General features: G+C 42.2%; 1 protein-coding gene across 1 annotated transcript in view; it reads right to left on the bottom strand.

Annotated features, from left to right (window-relative positions):
• LOC128309462 (nephrin) overlaps positions 1 to 21870 on the bottom strand; it is a 146125-nt gene that overhangs the window by 15943 nt on the left and 108312 nt on the right. Inside the window, exons 7-11 of the mRNA XM_053045865.1 lie at positions 21342 to 21493; positions 16254 to 16398; positions 10949 to 11082; positions 8949 to 9108; positions 724 to 938 (exon numbers count right to left, since the gene is read on the bottom strand). Coding sequence (XP_052901825.1) covers positions 724 to 938; positions 8949 to 9108; positions 10949 to 11082; positions 16254 to 16398; positions 21342 to 21493 — 806 coding nt within the window. The remainder of the gene's footprint in view (positions 1 to 723; positions 939 to 8948; positions 9109 to 10948; positions 11083 to 16253; positions 16399 to 21341; positions 21494 to 21870) is intronic.

The following is a 21870-nucleotide window of genomic DNA, read 5'->3' on the forward strand; positions in this document are numbered from 1 at the left end:
TTAAGACATATTAGAATTAAGCAAAATGTTCTATGCATAAGGCAGGCATTTTCCAGTGAAAAATTTCCTTCCAGACTGATCACGGTGTAGCAAACATGAAAATGGTGGAAAAAATAAGGCTCATAAGCTATTTACTCGGCTACTTACAGAAAATAGAAATGAATGGACATGATAAAACTAGTTAAAAATAAAAAAACACCATTCTTTGCGAGATTTTTAATAATTTATGACAAACTGCAATAAAGTGAGTACAGGTCAAACCTACAATCACAACGATTTTAAAATAAGCTCTAGTGATCAGATGAAATAAAATAAAATTCATTTATAAAATAAGAAATCAATTTGTTTTGATTCAAATTAAGCTAATGGAACCATATCCATTATTCATTAAAGTACATCTTATCCCATTTTTTATTGAAGCTTCACTTTGTTTAATTGTAGCAGCACTGAGCGTTACCCTACCAAAGATTAGGCCTCGTTTACTTCAGGTTTCTTTTTGGCGAATGCTTAAATATACTAAAAAGGAAACTGATTCGACTGAGTACACTCGGCGTAAAGCGCTCTTTCTACTGTTCGAAGAAGGAAATGTCTCCAAACTTATTGTACTTTACAAAATAGATTGAAGCAGTACGGCCTGCCCGTTCGTCATGAACAAAGAAAGTGTAGCTGGCTGCAGTTGTTTCCTACTTTTACAGCAAATTTTCACTTATTAATCAGAATTACCTTTTCCGTCACCGGTTTGAAATGTGCCACACTTTTGGTCCGATCGCTCAGCACTTCCGATGCAGGTATATCCAAACTCTCCGACACGGAGGTGTTATACTTCCAGGTGAACGTGACGTTGCTTGGGTTAGCCTCCAGCTCACACACAATTTTGGCCAGCTCATTCCGGCCCACATTGTACGTCGTCACCAGCCCAGGTCGGCAAACGGGCGCAACTGTAAGATGAGAAAAGAAAGCGAAACGTAAATGGTGTTGTTTACGGAAAAAGGAAACCCCTGCTGCGTACAAGCCGAAGTAAATTCTCAGTGCATAAATTGTGCATTTGAAAGTAGGGTGGCAACGAGCAGTGCGCACCAAATTAGAATTATTATCGGATCCGATCAGCAACTGGCAGCGCCCGTACTAGAGAGACGAACGGAAGAAAATACACTTCCTTCGCAAGCACTACTCCACGTGCCCGCGGGCTGCGGAACGAATGGTAAAGTGAAGCGTTTGCACCATTTGCGTGATTGGGTATTTAGATTCCTTCGGTCGTGGTGGAAGGCGGCCACTTTGCATTGAAAATACGGTTGGAGATATAACAAACAAAAAAACCTGCTACAAAAAATGCGCAGCGTGCACGAGTGAAGATTTTCACCGGATATCACCGATTTTTCTTCCCTTTTGGAAAGCGGAAGGAACAGCTATCGCTTCAATCGAATCGAAGGAATGTGAAGGTACGAACAGTAAACGGTTGGCCCCTCCACGATTCCCGTCGGCCGCGGCAGTGGTGGAGCTGAATTACCTGAACGTGCAAGTAGCCCGAACCAAACCTCGATAAGTAGCAAGCGGTTAGGAAGCTTATCGCACACCATCCAATTCCTTGCCAGGGGTACCACTGGTGTGTGTGCTTTTTTTCCTAGTCCTCTTCAAGCTCACTAATGGCCCAAGCGTGGGGCAAGAGTGGGAGATTAAATTTAGAAACTGTACGTTTCGAACCCGTAGCAGCCAGCCTAGGCATCGATATTATTCAATTACTCGGATGCTCAGATGGGAAACTGATGCGGTGAGTTTCTGGCGATTTCTGGTCCGGAATGGAGTGGATTCCGAAGGGAGACCAGTACTCCGCTAGTACGGACACCGTGCATATACCCGGATGGAGCAGGTGGGATGGGCGTAGGGTGTGCGGTGGGCCGTTCTGGTGGGATTTTCAATTACCGACCAAATTCGTGCCGGCACGTCGTCGATAACCCGGATAGTAGATGGAGATTTTATCCACCAAATGGCCATCCAAGTGGTGCCCCTCTGCTGTAAACTCCCCGATCTTCAAAATGGTTGGGCGTTTTAATTGAAAAGTAATACTCCAAGCTCGTTACTGGCTGCCTAAAATTTTCACCAGCCAAAGCGAGTTTGTTTGCTTTGCAGTTCAATTAGGCATTGCGCTGAATGGAGCGGCGGATAAGGACGGGGCTTTGACACAGGCTGAAGAATAAGCAAAACGGATTAAGCCGGTGGAGAAAAATGGTGTAAAAAAAATGGTGAAGGGAGAAAAAAGCAATCCCGTACGGAACATTAAAAGGATGGCGAACGAACGTTCCCCCAACCCAACGCACGTCCACGTGCTACTTTCTAATCGAAAATGATTTGGGTTTAATGTAGAAATGATGTCGATCTTAATGATCCAATTAGATGGTTTCACCAACAGGCGTCACGCTCGATCCCTGCCTGGCGTCACTGTTCACTTTATCGAGTTATAATGAGTATTAGTGAAAATTTAATAAAGTTTAGGTTCAGATTATGGGACTTTTATTTAAGTGACGTGAGGTAAGGATTGCGGGGGAAAAAAAACAAACCGAATAGCTAGTTGATAGTACCAACCGGAGCAGAAGTATTTTACTCCCCGTTTTGGGAAATGAAAGTGACAGCGAGTTGAGTGGAACGTTGGCGCAAAAATTTAGCCTCATTAACTTTTGTTTTGATTTCATTAGCTCGTAGCAACGGGCTGGGGAACATTTTGAAAAGTTCGGGTTGTATAGTGATTTGTTTAAAAATGAAACGTGAAACTTTTATAACCCATTATGAAAGTTTCGTAACTGCGTATGAAACATTAGAAACGTTACGTTGATGAGAATGGAGGCAGTGAATAATGCTTTTGAATCGGGTAAATGTAGATTGACGTTCAACATTTACGTAATTACGCAGTATTTCACCATTTTCATTTCATTTCCCGTAAAACAAAATATTCGTAAGTCAAAAAACACAAAAAAACAACAAAACAACAAAAGGACTTTTAACAGGCTTTACCACTAGAAGGTGTTGTAATACGAATATAATTTAGCTACACGGTTAAAGATAGCAGCACAAAGGAAAGTTTCAGCGTTTAGTGATGTTCGAATTGGATTCAGGAATCCTTTTCCACGTTGAAGGTAACACATAATCATGTCGCGAATCGTATGGCTGCTGGAAATCTTGACCCCCGTGCCAATAGAGAAAAATCTCTGCTCGACTCAACCTCTTTGTGATGATCCCTTCGAAAGAAAAACAAGTGACAGACAGTCAACACAATGCACATTTGAAAATTAATATGTGTTGTTTACCCTGGGAAACAATATTAGAACACAAAAGAAATACATGGCGCATAATGGTGCATACTTCGCGATGTAAACATGAATTCTAACATATCGATCACGCTGTGTATAAAAAAGCATCATTAAAAAATATCAAAATACAACTCTAATTTCAACTGTTGAAATCAAATGCCATTTTTGGGTAGTATTCTGGCAACAAAATAATACAAAATTGCAGTTAAATAATGTGTGAAAACTTTTTATTATTCAACGTGCATCCCGTTGGTCTGTTCTTGCCCAATATTACAACACACCATCACCAGCTGCACAGGGGGAACATATGCGACCCCGTTGGTCATTCCGTTCCGCTGACTATGGTAGCCATCACTGTCTACTCTCCTGCCACCATTACACTCCTGCCTGTGGGACAGCTGGTTTGGGAACGGAAAGAACAAAAGTAGTAGAAATCCAATCCATATCTGTTAGTGTAATGTAGCGGGAAGTAATGCTTTTTGCTCCTTCTTCTTCTACGCGAGAATATCATAAACCAACAGCAAGTGGCACTCGGTGCAGGCATTCCCGCACTGGCGTATCGCTCTCCCAGCTAGGATACGACCCAACACTATTGCTCTGTGTGTTAATTCAATCAAATTCCGGAAGCTAGAATGGTACAAAACTGTACCCGGTATGGGTGCGCTTGCTTGTGCGTACGCTTGGCAAACGCTACCAAGCGTTGGTGCGTTTGAAAGACGACCTGTGACTAGGCTAGGGTGGGGCGATGCCATGGTTACGAGACATTGCGAGCGTTTCGAAGAGGATATTGCGCTGACTTCCTGCTGGAACAGTTTTTCCAGCCCCTTTGCGCCGTGCCGGAACAAATAGAATCAGCTTCGAAATCGATCCACCGTCGCTGTGGCATTACTGTGCAGGCAAGCGGTATCTTACATGGTACTGCTGATGCTGCCGTCGGGCGATAAAATTGATTGTTTTCCTTCGCATCCCCAGTAATCATTATTTTCATCGTTGCCAACCTTCCTGTTCGGGTTTGGTGCCACTCTAGTGGCGCAATGGCTGTGCTGCGAGCGTGTCGTCACGTTGCACAGTTCGTCAAACAGCAGATAGGGTGGATAAAAAGGAGCGAACGTGTGCTAAATTTTTCACGCCCCGAACAGGGATCCACTTCCCTGGAAGTGGTGAAAGCGGCACAAAGGAAATGCTTGCCCTGCCTGGCCTTGATAAGAAGCTGGTGTCCCTTTCTTTTCTTCGGGCGCGTTTGGCTGCAGTATAGTCGCTGTGCCTTTTGGCGATGGGACAATAGTGAGGTTGCCTATCAAAAGGAACACCGTGAGCCTTCGAGCGACACTACTTGATGGATCGGCTAGGGTGAACCATATGGTGCAAAACTTTTCCTTCACCCGTTCGGCACTCAATGATGAGGTGTGACAAATTCGTTGAAATGTTGCTTGTTTACTATTGCGTGTAATAACTGGGCACGAAGACAAATTTGCCACCCCAGCACCATGTAAAGATGATATAAAGAAGAGACGGCAACCAGAAAACAAGCCAAAGATAATATGGTTCTGCACTCTCAACCCAACCCCCATCACTATTGAAACGGAACGAAAAGCTCCGCAACGCTTAAGCATTAGTTTATGATTTTTATTTTCCACTCCAAAAAGCAAATTTCAAATTGAAGAGTAGCAGGAAGAAACGAAAAAGGAGCAGCAAAACCTCTACGCCTTAGCTTTCAAATAAAGTTCCGAATGTTATGATCCGGCCGTTTCGGAGAGTAAAGTGTGATGGTAAATAATGGGTAGAATCGTGCAATAGCAATATGGAATGAAAGAAAAGGGCAAGCAAGTTTGCATTTGCTTGAAAATGATGTACAGAAACAGGATAAAAGTTGTACAGGCAAAGAACGAACATGTGTCTGTAAGTGTAACGGATTGTACGCTCTTGAAGCAGCCGAAGAAATTCACCAATGACGCAGTGAATGAAAGGATTTGTTTTCGTCTTTTGGTTAGGCAATTTGCAAAACATGGTGAGAGCAAAAAAGGAAATTTTCAATGAATTTTAGTGTTTCAAAGCATATTAATTTGTAATCATAAATCTTTCTCTCTAACTCGCTCGATCCCTCTCTCTCTCCCTCTCTCTTTCTCTCTCTGTCCAGTACGAACGAACCTTCATCATGTGCACACGCTTAGGCAACGCCCCTGGGAAAGAATTCTACCGGATACAATTTGGCACATTTGGCCAAGGTGGATGATTGGCTATGAATTGCATAGAAAATAAGTGTAGGAAAGAAAGTCCCATCTTTCTGACATCTTTCCCAACAAAAAAAAGGATTCAAAACTCCATCCAAAACCATTCAGTACTCTTCCTTTTATAGCGCACTGGAGTATAAAAAAACACAGGTAATTGTTTAGGGTTCGCTATGAATCGTTAATTTACCTCCAGATGTCTTAATTTCTGCGTGACGTCGGTCGGGGTGTTTTTTTTTTTTGGCTGGCACTTTTACGCTCTTCTAACGTAGCACCTTTCTACACGTTCACGCGCTAGACATTGTCACACCGTCAGGAAGACGGAACGGAAGAATAATTTCATTTTATGCCACGCACTGGCAAGCGCGGCAAATAGCACGCGGTGGACGACACAAATGAATGCGGGCAGCTGGATACTTTGCACAAATTTCCACCCGGCTGATGGCACCGGGCGTAGTAACAGAAATAAAAAGCCAGCAGCAGAAGCAGAAAAGGTTCCACACTCCTTGCCGGCCGAATGGATCCTTTCCCCGAGGTGCCGGTCGGCAAACTGGCAACGGAAGCCAACACCGCCGAATGCCGTCGGTTTTTGTGGCTTCGTTTCACAGGAAATGACTTTTTTGCCCTCCGGATCGGTGACAAAACCATCTCGAAAGCTGTTTCTCACAAACATAAATCCATCTCAAGAGGATGGTCGGACGGTCGGCCTCCGCACCCGTGTCCCGGTCCGAAACCGGTGGGCGGAAGCTGATGCTATCAAAATTAAAATTCCACGTTAACCTCATACCAGCACCAGCCAGCGTTGGCACCAGGCCGGAAGGAGCATCCCGTCGGTTTTTGCCAGTGGGAGTCTTTCTTGAATCTCTGAGCCCCCGCAACGCCTTCGCACATCACCAGCAGCCGGTCGCAACGATATCGTGGTCGACCGAAAGTCGATGGTCGTTTTGATGTGATGTCGTCGTTCGGTGCCCGACCAAAGCCTTTCCTCCGATGTGCGGACATGGACAGGTGGTTGTGACGGTGGCGTCATCCGCAAGCCGAAGCAAACGGGACGAAGTTGAAGAGAAAGGACTGAGAGGCGGAAAGGGCGCAAGCGAGATGGATTGTGTCGGTGAAAAAGGAACCGTAAGCATCAAATAGACGATCCTTTTTAACACCACAAATCTAATTAAGAAACTCACTGAAGCTTTCAACGCGCTTTTTTGTTCAATCGTCTACTTTTGCTCGGGTGGAAATAGAAACGAAACGTTATCCTTCAGCGCAGCGACGGAAAGCGGACCGTGGTGGTAGTGTGAGCGCAAACAGTGGAAATTGTTTCTTGAACGGAGTGTAACAGTGTCGCGAGCAGCACAGGGGGACACAATGTCCACGGTGAAGTACGATAGAAAGGATATTAGTCCGGGACAAAACCGCCCCCGAAACGAACAGTCGTCGGGCCGAAAGAATGGTTGCTGAGATGAAAAATCGTGAAACGTAATAAACAATGAAACCCTTCAGCTGGGCAGTGGAAAGATCAACTGCCAGTAGGACGAGCGCCATTTCGAGTAATCTACTCAAACAATGCGAAAGAACATCCCTTCACGAATGTGTTTGTTTATTCGCCTAAACGATGTTAGAAGGTTCTTAAGCCGTCAGGGCTTAAGCTTATTATTAAGCTAGTGTATTTCTGCGTTGTAAGAACCTAAAGAAAAGTACTGTAAGAAACAAAGTCCTGAAGGTAATTTCGCCAGTGCTAGTTCTCTCGTGAACAACATTCAAATTATTTGAGTTAGTTGTACAAATAATCACAAACTGGAAAAGTTTAAAAGTTTAGCAATATATTTAAAAAAATCATAACATACATAAGACTCAACGGATGATCTTTAAACCACGCGGGATGAACCATGGATCTTGTACGATTCATACATTCATGCGAATCACATTACTAGTTAATCTCATTGTTAATTATCAATTACCAGTCAAATTGTGGTATTAAGAAAAGAGCATATTGAAGATAATATACGGTGTTAAATGTTTTCGGTTTCCATCTAATAAGCTCTTATTTGACGTACTCGATGGAGGCGCCTGGTAGTTGACATTTCTGCTAAGCATCATAAATAAACTAAAAAATCTCATTGTTAACTATTAATTACCAGTCAAATGCGGTATTAAGAAAAGAGCATATTGAAAATAATATACGGCGGTTAATGTTTCGGTTTCCATCTAATAAGCTCTTATTTGACGTACTCGATGGAGGCGCCTGGTAGCTGACTCTTCTGCTAAGCATCATAAATGAATAAAAGAATCCTCACATTCTATGTTGTTTTTTAAAATGTTGCATTTAACATCTTTCGTACCAATTCTCTTTCACGTATGTTTCCCAAAGACAAAAGCTGGGTGGGAGAATTAGAACGATTTATTAGTTTATTTATTATAACAACATCGTCTAACTAGCCCGAGACCCACTACATCCCGAATAAGACACAATTTCACGGTTTGGAGAAGAAATGAGTCCCAAATAATGTTGCATTTTATATATTGAAACCATAGAGAAACATAACACATGAAACATAGAAAGGCATAAGACCAGACCATTCATTAAAAATTTGTCATCAAAATGCTACCGTTGTCCTAGTAGAATTCTTCGTAATCATTTTAAATGGAATGGTTAACACATTACTGAATCATGCGCTAAGCCTCCAAAATAGGGGTTATGCTACAATGGATTACTACATTTAAAAATCTATTGTTCGATCAGTCGATAACCCCATTTTAATTGTTTAAATAATTGTGATTGTTCATAAAGATTTAATCATTATGGTATTGGTCGAACCATTTTCATTGAACTTGAATACCCATATTCCAAGAGACATACTGGCCACTAGAAGTATTCAAAGTGCAAATATTAAAAAGGTTACATTTTGTTTTTATTTCTAGATTAAAAAAAAGCAATATAAAATCATTTATATTGGTGGTACATAGTGTAAAGCGTGTCACAATAGTACAAGTCAGATTAATTGCACAATGTATTTTACATTTGAACAATACGGTAATGTGGTAGCCACCTAGGCGATTTATTTAAGTATCTCTTTCATTTGCGATTATGACTAATTGCAATCACTTGTCATATAATTTTCCCCTTTCAAGATAAGCTAGTAAGGTGAGAAGCAATTTTTTGCCGTCAATATAATGTACAACAATAAAAGCAGGAAAGAGAGACCAAAAAAAATGCAGTAAATTATATCGAGGCCGCCGGCATGTGTGGAAAACGAGCAAATCTCTTTCCTTTCCCCGAATACGCTGGCGGAAACGCTACGACCCTGCAGTATTTTTCATCGCTGCGGCACCACACAAAACGACATACGCATAATCAGCATAATCGGCATAGCCGCTGGTAGCACTGGCAGCACCGAATCGGCAGCACCATCATCATACTTACACTTTATGTCCAGATGGACAGGGTTGCTCTCGCCGTCACCCTCCCGGTTGCTGCCGACGCATGTGTACAGTCCGGCCCGGCTGCGGCTAACGTTCTGCAGCACCAGGCTCTGATTCGATACGGTAACGCCTTCGGAAGGATTGTTGACCAGCTCCTTGCCCTGCAGGAAACGAATGATAGAAAAAAAACACACGGACACACAAGATGAGCGAGAATAAAAATAATGCAATGAAAATGAATGTATGGTAAAATGGTCTGCAGTAGCTTTAAGTGTGCGAAGAAAAGAAGCATCATTAAGATGGTAGCGTTTCTTCTGCACACCACCATACAATCGATTGGTGAGTGAACAGTGAGTGGACTTTTTTACTTTATACTTTTGGCAACATTTTAGCAACATGAAGGCTCAAACAGGAAGCATAAATGACCGGTACGGCCTTGCGAAAAATGATAAACCAAAAGAATTGGCTCTTCCGGTCACGGAGCAATTGTGCTGCGAGGTCAAAGAGTGAAAAAATAAAGTGTTTCTAGCAAACGGTCTCGGAACGTAGTGAAGAAAAAAAAATCTCGTAAAGAATTGCGAACGTTCAGGCAGGCAGGCGAAATAATTATGAGGACCTTTCCTGCGAAGCCGTTTAATTTGGTACGCACTTAATCTACATCTCGGAAGCTTTATTTCTTCCAACCGATCACCATTCACTCATTTGCAAAGGCTGGCCATTCGCCTTCGGTAGGTGGTTTTATCAGACCGATCCAGTATCCGCAATGGGAGAGCGCAAAGGTTTCGGGCCAAGATCTAAGCCGTGGATAAATGTGTTCCCAGCACTTCATTGCGTTTCAGCCAACAGCCAACGCTGTTTGCCGTGATGGTCTTAAGATGGTGGATTCAGTACGCTTGTCAGCTTGTCAACCCTCGCTAAATGTGACCGGCCAACCAAGAAGGGCGAGATAACTTTGTTCGCTCTCCCGCTCGCTTTCTAAATTAATAACAACCAGTGTGGCAATAAAAGAAGATAATTAGTGTTACGCATCACTTTGACCGTTGGTCGGTCCTTTTCTCACATTGTTTGGCCTTTCTGTTATTTGCCTTCTTTTTGCATAAAGCATCCAAATTTCGGGTTGTTCCAGCTGGCTGTTTGGATGGATGTCTATCGGACCCGTCCTCGATCGCCACCGTAATGAAACGATATCGCACTTGAAATGTCCTCCATTAGCAAAACCCGAAGCAGAGGGAATGGAAAAGGATCTCCCTTTCGTGGAGCGTATTAGTGTTGGAGGTCATTACCGAGGAAGCATTTGTTCGCTGGAATCGGCATTTCCGACAGTGCAAAACCGGAATCGTCATTCAACCCGCCGAGCAGCAGCAGCAACCCATGTACGGTCGCACTGTTGCTGGAAGGGAAATTCGTAATAAAACAAACGACATCAGATAATGCCGAATGGCGATTCGCCCCCGTTGCACGGATGGTTCGTTAAGGGAGCGACCGCTGCAAACACCCGGGACACGTTGTACTGCCAGCATCAAGACTATGACACATGGTCATGCGCTTTCCCAGGCAGGTGGACCGACAGTCGGGAAGGGAAGTTGGAAGGAATACGGCGATGTGTTTTTTTTGGTCCAAAAAAAGAACGGTCTGTCAACCCGGCACTTATGTGAGCCACATGGGTGAGTAAGAGTTGCTTCATCATAAAACATAAGGATTAATTTGTTTTTATGTGTGCCACGGGCGAGGTAGCATTTAATTTTTCTCTCACATACTGTGTGACAAAAACAGAGAAAGAAACACATGGCGAATGTGTCGTTCATTTGTGTTGTGATGTTTTCCCTCTGTTTTTCTTGCTGAGAAGCAACCCCGACATGCACAGGAGACAATCAACACGGCCACCGGGTCAAGTTGCTATGGTTGCTAATCCACGGAGAAACGGTGGGAAACAAAATAACGATACTGCTGCGATAGTGCGGGTGTCTATGTAGCTGTAGCCCACCCCCAGGAAACACTTACGTAATGGCGCCAGATCACTTTGTACACCCACGGGTTGGATTTGATGTTGCACTCGAAGTACACGTCGACCCCTTCCGGGATGGAGGAGGTGTAGTTGTAGTTCGTACCGTACTCGAGCGTCACCACGGGAACGTCTGTAAATGAAAACATTTTGCAAAAGTGTCCATGAGTAGGTGTGGCGTCCAGGAGAAGCGGGAGAAATAACGGGCGAGTAACAAAGCAATGCGCTGGGTTGCGCATTTGCGCAAGGGCATGATGGTAGTAAAATTAATTAACAAACGAATACGTGGTGACCATTTAAAATGGTTAGAAGGGTGTTTCTCTTTCTTTTTTCGAAGGCGGTTTTGGTTTGGCACTCTAGTCGAAGGGGCAGCAAAATTCTCGTCCGAAAACTTGCCAAAAAGGACCAAAAAGGATTGTAAAAAGTGCAGCACCGAATTAACGGGGTTGCTTAGGAGTCGCCGGGCTGAAAAGAATGTTTATCCGGGGGCATTAAAAATGTTGTGGACTGTTGCTAGGTTGCTTGGTCTACCGGAATGATATGCTTGGGACAGTGTATTAAGGAACTGAGGAAGACATTTTTTAACTTAACTTAACGGAGTTTTTGAGCAGGAGACAGCAACAAGGGATAATTGCCACATAAGGAAGTGCGACATATTGTTTTGTATAAGCTGGCGTACTTCTTGGGTGAATCTTTGCCATTCTTTTTGTTGGTTTGTGTGAACCAATGTTCACATTGTGTCACCTGCTATTTTTCGCTCAGATTCACACGGAGCACACCCATTTACTTAGATTTAATCGCATTTTTAACGTTGGTTTAATGAATGAGACTGATTTCTAGTGGTTTTCCGGTTGTAAAATGTAGTAAAACTGTAATTGAATAATATTTTTTTCATATTTATATTGCGTATGTGGTTATCGTTAGATCATGTATTAGTTTAAGATTCATTAGATGCTGCATTAAGTATGGTAATGCAGCGTCTCCTTCTAATATTTTCTTTAGTTTAATAATAATGTGCTTGCCTTAGGGGATTAGGATAGGTGATTTCCAATAGGGTGTTCTACAACTCTAAAACGAATAGACATCAACGATGGAAATTGGAAAGAACAGCTTCTTGGAGATAGGAAAAAAAACTGACAGCTAGAACTCGCGTTCGATGGTGTGTGATCCAATCATCGAAGCACGTTCTGATAGCGATCAATTCTACTAAAAGTACAGAGATCTTTGAAAAATCTGCTCTTATAACACAGTCGTGTAATATATCACATATATTTTCATTTGCTTGAAAAATATCGTAACAACTTCTCGCTAAGACTTACAGTGCTTAAGTGAGTACCACACGAAGGGTGATTCATCTGGATCCTACTTAACGAGTCACACGACATAACTGGTTCCAATACATAACACTAAAACATTAAAATAACATCAGATGCCAGACAAGGTTGAGTATATTTTGAAAGAATAAACAATCATACCGCATAAAAGCCATACATAAGACTGTAAATCGGGTTTAAAGTCGAATAAGTAAGTGAGTAAGTAAGTAAGTAAGTATACAATCAGCTGTCCTGGACATAAATAGATTTACAAATCATATTTTCAAAGTTGTTAAAACTTAAATTATCAACGAAAAACTTTCGTAGTCTTCTCTTTGTAATAATGTACGTAAAAAATATCTTCTCTTTGTAATAAATGTACGTAATAGGGGCGGCCCGGTGGCATGATGGTAGCCGGACTTCACACGAACGGCCCAGACCAAAATCCCATCCGGACCAATCGCCCGTAGCAAGGATTGACTATCCGGCTACGTGGTAAAATGATATCATCCTAAGACGCTGCGTTAAGTAATTTTCAGCACTTGGTTATTCTCGTGCACTGCCCTTCATTGGGGGTGTCTTTTGCAGAGCTAAAATTCATTAGTTCACCTTCCCCAAAATGTGTTCAATCACCTTAAGGGCAACAAGACTGTGAACCTTCTTCAATGTTACATATACGGAGATCAGTCTTCGCTTGGAAGGCATTCGATGTATGCGTTCGATACTATTCGACAATCGCAAACTATCCTTTCCCATGGTGCGGGTATGCCCCAGGGGTTCGTTTCATCGAATTGGAAGACCGGTCAAAGTTTCCAAAGGTACCAACTTTTGTCGAAATTGCTTGTCCCAACCCTAAATTCATATTGGTTCGTCGCTATGGTTATGATTTGCGAGAAAAGTTGCGCCATGCACTTTAGGATTGGTTGCAACAAACTTTTGCATACAGTATAAAGCATAAAACGGATATTTAGATTCGGCCCACTCGGTTCGACGGTGATGAGGGCTTTTATGCAAACCGGTCAAAGTGTGACGTAGTAAGTTGATGAGCGCCCATAACGTAGTTTGATGAAAGAGTATTGCCAATGGTTGCCTTAGAAAAGGACTAGCTAGTACGGTCATTTGCTTGTCATAAGCAGAGGCGTCTGTCTAGTCAGCTCATAGCACGAGTCTGGGGAGTTTTAATTAATATTAAACTCATCATACAAACATGTCGTTCGTTCAGCACATGTCCAAGATTTAAATTAAAACCCAAATCATACGAGTGTGTCCGTCTTTGCTTCAGCAAACCAACATATTCCGATACGTATTGATCTCAAATAAGTCCCTCTGATGAACGCCTTGTTCCAGAAACTAGAGAAAGTCTTCTTGCAGTCCATGTGAGCGATGGTGGTGGTCGTACGCATTAGCACTTGCAAAAAAAAAAAAATAGCAACCGGAAAGCCATGAATAAATCATGAGAAAATTCCGCTAATGGGCTGGTCCGCTGGTCGCCAAAGTGGAGCGCCAGCATGCCACTCGTTCCGTAATGTTTGATTCTGTTATAAAACCATAAACTTGAATAATAAGCTTACCATGGACTCGATCTTTTTCTTTCGTACCAACCACTGTCCCACCCGACTTCGCGATGCTCCTGTAACAAGTTTATTCACGCCCACTGCGGAGGGACAACGCTGAAGCCCAGTGCCACAGAAAGTGGGTGGCAAATTACGTCCCCTGCCGGGCAGACGGATGTAATGAGGTCGAGACGAACAGAGAGAGAGAGAGAGAGAGAAAGATAGAGCAGCAGTAGCTTTTCTTGCGGCATTTTCTACAAATGAGATTTTGCACAAGCCGCCATAGTGTGCGACAGTGTGTATGATTTAGGTAACAGACGTCGCTATAGGCACAGGCAGCACAAAGGCGAATGGATGTGGTAAAACATGCCCAAGGGTGGATTTTGTTTACCCAGTGTAGCTTTCCTTCCTAAATGCTCGAGTATGCATCCTTTTTTTCTAATTAGCGCCCAGTGTCTGGGTTAGACAGCAAAGGCGCACGTTACATATTCAAAGCCAGTACAAACAGGGAGGTTAGCGGCAGATTATTAAGGAAGGTTCGGTGGTAGAAAGTAGCAATGTTTAGTAATTTTCCATTAGGAAACTGCTGCTTGGAAGGATTACAGGAAAAGTGTCTTTTGAACGATTCTAAAGTAGCGCTTAAGGATAATTATAAATGATGAATTACGTGGTAATGCAAATATAGATTTCGGAAGAAACGCTTACAACAGGCTTACAATATGAAGGATCGTTAATTAAAAAGCATCTTTCAAATGTTCATCTCTTGATGATATTTTTCATGGTATTAAGGTTCTTATACATGGCATATAATTATATTTGCAGTTAAGTTATTTGCTTTGTTAAAGATAATAGATATTAAGGCACAGTGGAATTTATAAATTAAAATAATATTGTAGAGTGTTTACCAGATATGGAGTCCTATTTATTGGTTCTGTGTAAAAATATAAAGGCGTTCTAAAGAAAGGTTGACACAACGTTCACGGCCGTTTTACATGGATACAATGAAACATTTTTTACTGAAAGTGCACCCCCAATGAGTGGGCAAATGGCTAAAACTGGAAAACAGTTAACATAATTTCATAACCGATTATGATGTCGACAACGACAATAAAAAATGGGACACGGAGAAAAAAAGCAAGAAGTGTTGGCAATGAAAGGAACAAAATGTCAGTTACACGGCTGGCACGAATTAGTACGACCCATCAACAACGGGAAATTTAACGGCAAGCAACGACAAAACCCGTACCACAACCACATTGCAAAACCCTTTCCGACGATAGAAACCTCCGGGAAATTCATCACCCTTTGTCATGCTCTACCCATGCCCGTTCTCCCGTCGAATGATGGTGGAATCGTTCTCTAATGACACCGAGGCGTACTGCGATGACAGACATGACAGTTACACCCGTATCCTAACCGGCACAAGCGGCTCACTTCTCGGATCCTTTCGGTCACGCTGGGAACGGCGCTGAGTGACAGCGAGCTTTGCTGCCGGGAGAGTGTCCAATCTGTCCCGTAGGGTTGAGCAACGAAACCAAGGCCCGGTTTCTCCCGATGCCCAACCCGTGGGAAATTCTCCGCATCTCACCTAACAGTGGCTTTAGGGTCGTTGAAATGGGGGGGTTTTAAAAAAATTGGAAACAATCGACCTACAAATGGTAGCAAACTTGATTAAGGTTCCGGAACGCTACCGTTCCCCGACAAGCCGGTCTTTGTTTTATCACGCTGCGAAGGTCAAGAGATTGGAAAACAGATGTACCGTGGTTTGATCGGGATCGTTCGGGGAACAGAATGGGGCGCGTTATAATCCGCGGCCTTGTGTGCAAACCTTCATCAGCAGAATTGTTCCTGACGATTGAGTTCTGGGGAAGCCCAACGGGACGATGAATGTGGTTAGAAGCGATTCAAACCTTCCTGAAATCCATCCTCGTGGGATGGACATTTTCCCACCATGTGCCAGCAGGAAGAAAAGCAACCCCAGTAGAGTTTCACCATCGTGTTCGTGTGCTCATCACGCGGTTGTAATGAATTTTTAATTATCTTCATCTTCATTCACCGAGCGACATTGGGTGCAATATTAACCGCATCAAACGCGCTGTCTTCCCGCTTGCCATTTTGTGCCGATAGCCAAGGGAGGCCCGGTGGGAGTAAGCGGGGAAGATCTTGAAGCCGGTGCCTCGAGCTGATGACTTCGCATTGTCAACAGGGTAGGGAAGTTCAACGCGAATCAAATGACAGAGCATCACGAAGATACAAACGATCGGGGTCCGTGTGACAGACTGTCACGATAGCGCACACTATCCAGCATGACCGGGTAGTGTGCGGTAAATCGGCGCGGTTTTCATCAATGTTTCGGAGAATGGGATGCAATATGTGCACAGGAAGCGGGGTGTATGGGGACAGAATTGTAAAGGACCTTAGGTAGCTGCGATACTTACGGTAGATGTCAAGCTTCCAGCCATCTTCTTTGCCAGCATCCGGTATGACGGCCATCTCTGCCCGGCAGGACAAATATTTGCCCTTATCGTCGATGGTGGGCCGAAAGCTCAGTATCGATACGGTGATGTTACCGTCCGGGTCCGTCTGAAGCAGATAAGATGTGGATGGAAGAAGATTTTGCAGTATTAGAATTACATATGCATTTTATAATTAGTGTGTCAAGTGAGTGATGTTGATGGTGGTTCCGAGCGAAAGACCCGAAACTTGCATAGGCGGTTCTCTCTGATCAACGGTAAAGCTTTCATCAGTTACAGCACATTTTATACATATAACACCGTTTGGTTGTGTGACATTTTGGAATAAAATTCTTGAAGTGCTTTTCATCGTGTACCAGTTAAATCGTTTGCCTATCAAAGACAATATGTACAGAGCATAATATTGCTAAGATGATCTCCTTGACCTCACTTGGTGCTTTAAAAAAGGTTTAAATTTTCAAGAATGTGGAGCACTAATTAAGCTGAATTTCGTTGAACATTTAGAAGACATCTTTGATTTTGGAAATTCGCATACAGATTATGGATTGAGAGCTGACTACCCTTTTATGGATAAATAAAGTCAAAGCAAGTTAAAGAGGGTATTCGTAGACCCCTTAAAGTTGTAGTGCCAATTAAGATGAAGTTAATTTCGAATGATCAAAGCTAAAGATAAACTTAAAGATCTTAAACTTTAATGTATTTCAGCAATATCTCGGAACAGGAAAGGATACAAAATTTCCATCTCACAGCTTTAACCAACTATTTTGAAAGGTATGTTTAAACATGATTTCACACCAACCGACCGTGGCGCATGTTTTGCCATGTTTAGTAGGGGCACGATTTTCTGATCCCCACCTTTTCTATACACTCCATTGCGTTTCTACTCGGTAAAGGAACGTCACGTCACGGAAGCTGACTCGTGCCAAGCGATGTTTAGTAGTTCCTGGTGGGAGTTTTACTTTTCTCACCCACATTGCCCACAAATTATTGCACATTCCAACGTCGGGGTGACGGTATATGGCACGGACGAGCGGTGCTACTTTTAACGAAAGCCTTCGCCACTTCGTGTAGTTTCGGGGGACTATCTGTCCAAACCCATGTCTGGCATTGTTTTCTTTCCCTCTGCATTCCCGCGCGAATGCGTCACAATGTAATAAATTTCGTATTATTATTGTTATTATTGGGGACGAAATTTGCATACAAATTGCAATTTTCTATCAACACCCGCCGAGTGAGGTTCGCTGTTACGCTTCCCACCTTCATTCGATGCGAAAGCAGCACGGAAAGGATACTACTACCGGCAGAAATGTTTTTCCATCGTGCGACATTTCGTTTTAACCGGTCCATCTCGTTCTCGTGTGCTTTCTCGGTTCGTTTCACATTGGCGTGCAATTTCACAAACCGCAGTGATTTTTATACTACCTCCCCCCGCTTACCAGTGGCCCTGATGTTCCCTGATTTTCTGCGGGTTCGCTACTGGCTGGGTAAATCTACTCATGCATCACATTCCCATCGCCTCCGGGCGCCTAGCAACGACGTGCAAATGGGTTGAATCTTCCGTGCGGAGCTGCCACCCAAGCATGCTCGTTTCTCAAAGCCGAACCGAAGGTGGCCTCGTATGCGTTTCCCTTTGTTGCAACCGAGCGTTGTGACATTCCAGCACATGACACAGTTCTGGTGGAGAAAGTGTCAACCGAGAAAGTGTCAAACCCACCCAACGCTGTGTGTGCGCAGATATGCAGATGTGAAGAAACTCATGAGCTTGGCGTTTCGGAGACGCTAAAGTAGCAAAGAACGGACCTACATTACTTTGCCGTGGCGAAGAACATAGCTAAGAGGAGGTATGGTACCGTATAAGAAGTAAGATATGCAGCTTTTGTGGGAATAAAATGGACCTATTCAGATATCAGTTCTTTATTATAGCATCTCATTTTCATCGTAGGTGGTCCAAGAAAACTAAAACAAAAGTCAACCCCCAGGATGTTGTGAATTATTGTATAAGTATGTAAACTACTGATTAATTGATTTAAGGAACACAAATTGCTGTGGCTCACAGTCAGAACATGCAGATGAGTTACAACACGCATATTGGCTTTTAATTGGCTCAAATAGAGGGCTTTGGGGTAAGTAAAGCTATTCAAATCATTGGATCACTGGAAAAGAAACAACTCTAATTTAAATAAGTCACATGTCTACAAATGCTTCTAAATAATGTACATCGCAACAACGTTGAGCTGGGAAACTTTAATGGTAGAATCAGACAAGGGGATTGAACTAAACTATAATCGCCTCGACCAAATAAAAAAAGGGAAAACGAGCAATTACATCAAAAGATCAAAACAAACCAACCCAGTTGGTGAATTCAAGCGAAGCTCGCAAGGCTGTGACCCGCTACCATCATCTCTGATGACAATTCTACTGGTGACACCTAACGCTAGCTACGCACCAAAGTAAGTATCCCGTGTTTCCAGTAACCCTACCGCGTAAATAACACAAAACAAATGGTTTACATTACGTCGCGCCATCCGTGACAAAATCGGCCCGCTTCATCGTAACATGGTGGTCAAAACGGACCGTGGGAAAGTGAATCGGAAATTGATTATTATTTTCACCACAAAACGCCAGCCCAGCGTGAGAGTTTGCACTTGCGGAAACGGTGTGATGAAATAAAATGAAATTAAAACAAAAGCCTGGCTAGGTGTCAGAAAGGTTCACCAGGGATCCAATGTCCATAGTGGTTCGTTTTCATCGTGCGAAGGACCGTACAAATAAAAAAAAAAACAATCGGGTTGGTGTGTAGCATAACGAAGGGTAAAATATAACCCTTTTGTTTTCAGGTCGTCCAGTTCAACAGTAGTGACCCAGCCCTTGAAAAGAAAGCATGGTACTTCGTATCGCAACGCAGCGCAATAAAGCAACGGATTGAGTTTCTATCTTTGAAGTAATGGAGAAGAGTGTTTAGTACATCTACACCTATCATTTACACCCTTTAAAAGGTGTTCTCTTCCTTTAAGCTTTCACATGTATTCGTATCTAAATTTTACAAACACGTCTTATAAAACCAATCAAATAGAAATATGGCTCGTCGGTTTCTAAGCTATGGATTTATTATTCATTCATTCATTATATAATTATGTTACACTCAGATAGGTGCAAACATATTCAAAAACCTGTATCTTAATGAATATTTACAATTATGAGGAAATTATAATTCGAAGATCTTTAGAAACAGTTGTGTGGATGCAGGAGTTTTTCATTTGTTAGACATAGTACGAATAAATTTAAATTCGGAGGCAACCGAGTGAGCTTCAGTTAATATATTAATGTACATATATATGTTTTTAAAAATTATTTCTTTTGGGACTAGAACGACAAAGCATTTATCACTAACCGTTACTATTTAAACAAGTATTTAAACAACAATTTTAAGCAAACACACACCTGCAATATGTTTTAGTATTGTATTTACTACTAATGACATAATAATAGGCGAAAGACGTACATCAATTATGGTAGAATTTTTATCCCCATCAGTAAAGGTGATAATATTAAAATGTACCAGTAAAAATGTCTGTTCCGGGTAATCTAGGGTACAGCAAAAAAGTGATAATTTTGGCTTAAGTTTTATCTATAAATAGGGAATACATTTAATAATTGGTCATTCGCCTTTCACTATAATGAAAAATGCATTATAGTGATAGCAAGCACAAAAATGGTTTGCTCATTAAACATTATTTTTTCCCCACACTACGATGTACGCACAAAAAACGCTATTATAAGTCAGAATAATGTATTTTGCTATTTGTTTCCTATTACTTTTGATGCACACACGAAAACCGCTGACCGTGTGGTTTCACTGTGACCGCTTGGTACGTAACGGAACAATACTGAAGGGGGTTTATTGGAAAACAAAACATAAACCACAAACTATCACCATATTGTAACACCCAGCACCAGATGCGCTGCGTGGCAGTAAAGTACAGTAGAACCACTGTGTTACTGTTGCTGTTGCTGCACGGAGAATGTTTAATGATGTTGTCGCGAGTTCCTACCGCAAATTTGCTAACCGTACGAATGGTAGCAGAGGAAATGGCGACTGGGCGGACAAGCGGCATTCAGTTCGGCGACATAGATTGCGACTAATGGAACAAACTCATCATGGTGCAATGTAATCGTAATAAACCAAATGGCGATCAACGATGCGGCCGGATGAACCGAACAACTGTTGACCGGTGGTTTTTTTTTTCTATAATGTTTTTGTGCTTCCATGGCGATAACATTCTGGCTTGCAGTCGGTGTACTTGCACCACATCAAAGAATGCATAGATACTCTTCCTCACACTGATCCCTTATCGATTACTTTAATGTTGTTGTGCTGTGATTGCAGCATGCGTTTGTAAGCAATTTTAATATGGCACATTATAAAATAAATTGCTACAAGCATTATATTTTCAACTCGAATTTTATAAATCTCTGTATGAACCAAATTCAAAAATTGCTGTGTACATTGTAAATAACGCTTTGTATTGTAGAATTTGTATTCAGCATAGTTTTGCTCTACAATCCGTCTGTTAATAGAATCTAGCTACTTATTCCAATGTGCTGTGATACGAGAAATTTGACCAGTGTTTATGTAGTACCGTAAACTAAGAAATATGACTTTTAAAATAAACAAAACGTGTTCTAAAAATAGTAAATTAGGTAAAAAATATCTGATTCACATGTCAAGCTTACAGGCCTTCGGGAAATTATGATATACGATCCGGTCGTTCTGAAATTTTTTTGGGCCGATACCGTTTTTCTGAGTGAAACGATTACAAAATACTTCATAAGTGTTTTCATTATGGTGTATAATGACACTGTTTAGGTTAACGTTTCGTAAATTTCCGGTTTTAAACATGGTTTCAGTTTATAGCCAGTGCTTTGTTGCTTTGAGTATCAGAACTATCAGTACATATTTTCTCAGTAATAAAGGATTTTAAGTTATGGACGTTGAATTATTAAAGATCTGCAATGAAAATCGTGCTTTGAAAGAGCCATTCAAACACTTACCGTTTCGTGATGTCCGCGCATTTGCGTACTGCCCTTCCACCAGGTGATGGTGGGAGCTGGTCGCGAGCCGAGCACTTCGCACTGCAGATCGTACGTGTGGTTAGCCGATAAGGGTCGGTTTTTACCCTGTAACCGTACCGAGAGTGGTCGCACTGTAAATAGAATATAAATTAAACGGAATCAATGGAATGGTTATTTGTGAAGTGGAGTGTAGATTATTCACTGTCGAAATTACGTTATTATAGTGCGCGCATCAAGTTCGAACAAATCCCCAATCGAGTCCCTCCCTACCATTTATGAGTGTGGTTTGCGGTATGCGTATCTTAATACTTCAAACGTTATATCCTTCTATTGATTTCGGGGAAGTTTCCGATTAATCTGCTGCCGATATCCGTGAATTGAGAAATGAAAGCTGCCGCAATGCGCTCTACATTCCAGTGCAGATCAAAGATCATCTTACCGCTATGATAAGGTCACACGAGGCGCAGCAGCTTGCAGAGGCGTAGATAAAGGGGGGTGTGTATGGGAA

Source organism: Anopheles moucheti, chromosome 2 (genome assembly GCF_943734755.1).
Source record: "Anopheles moucheti chromosome 2, idAnoMoucSN_F20_07, whole genome shotgun sequence".
In the NCBI taxonomy this organism is placed as follows: domain Eukaryota; kingdom Metazoa; phylum Arthropoda; class Insecta; order Diptera; family Culicidae; genus Anopheles; species Anopheles moucheti.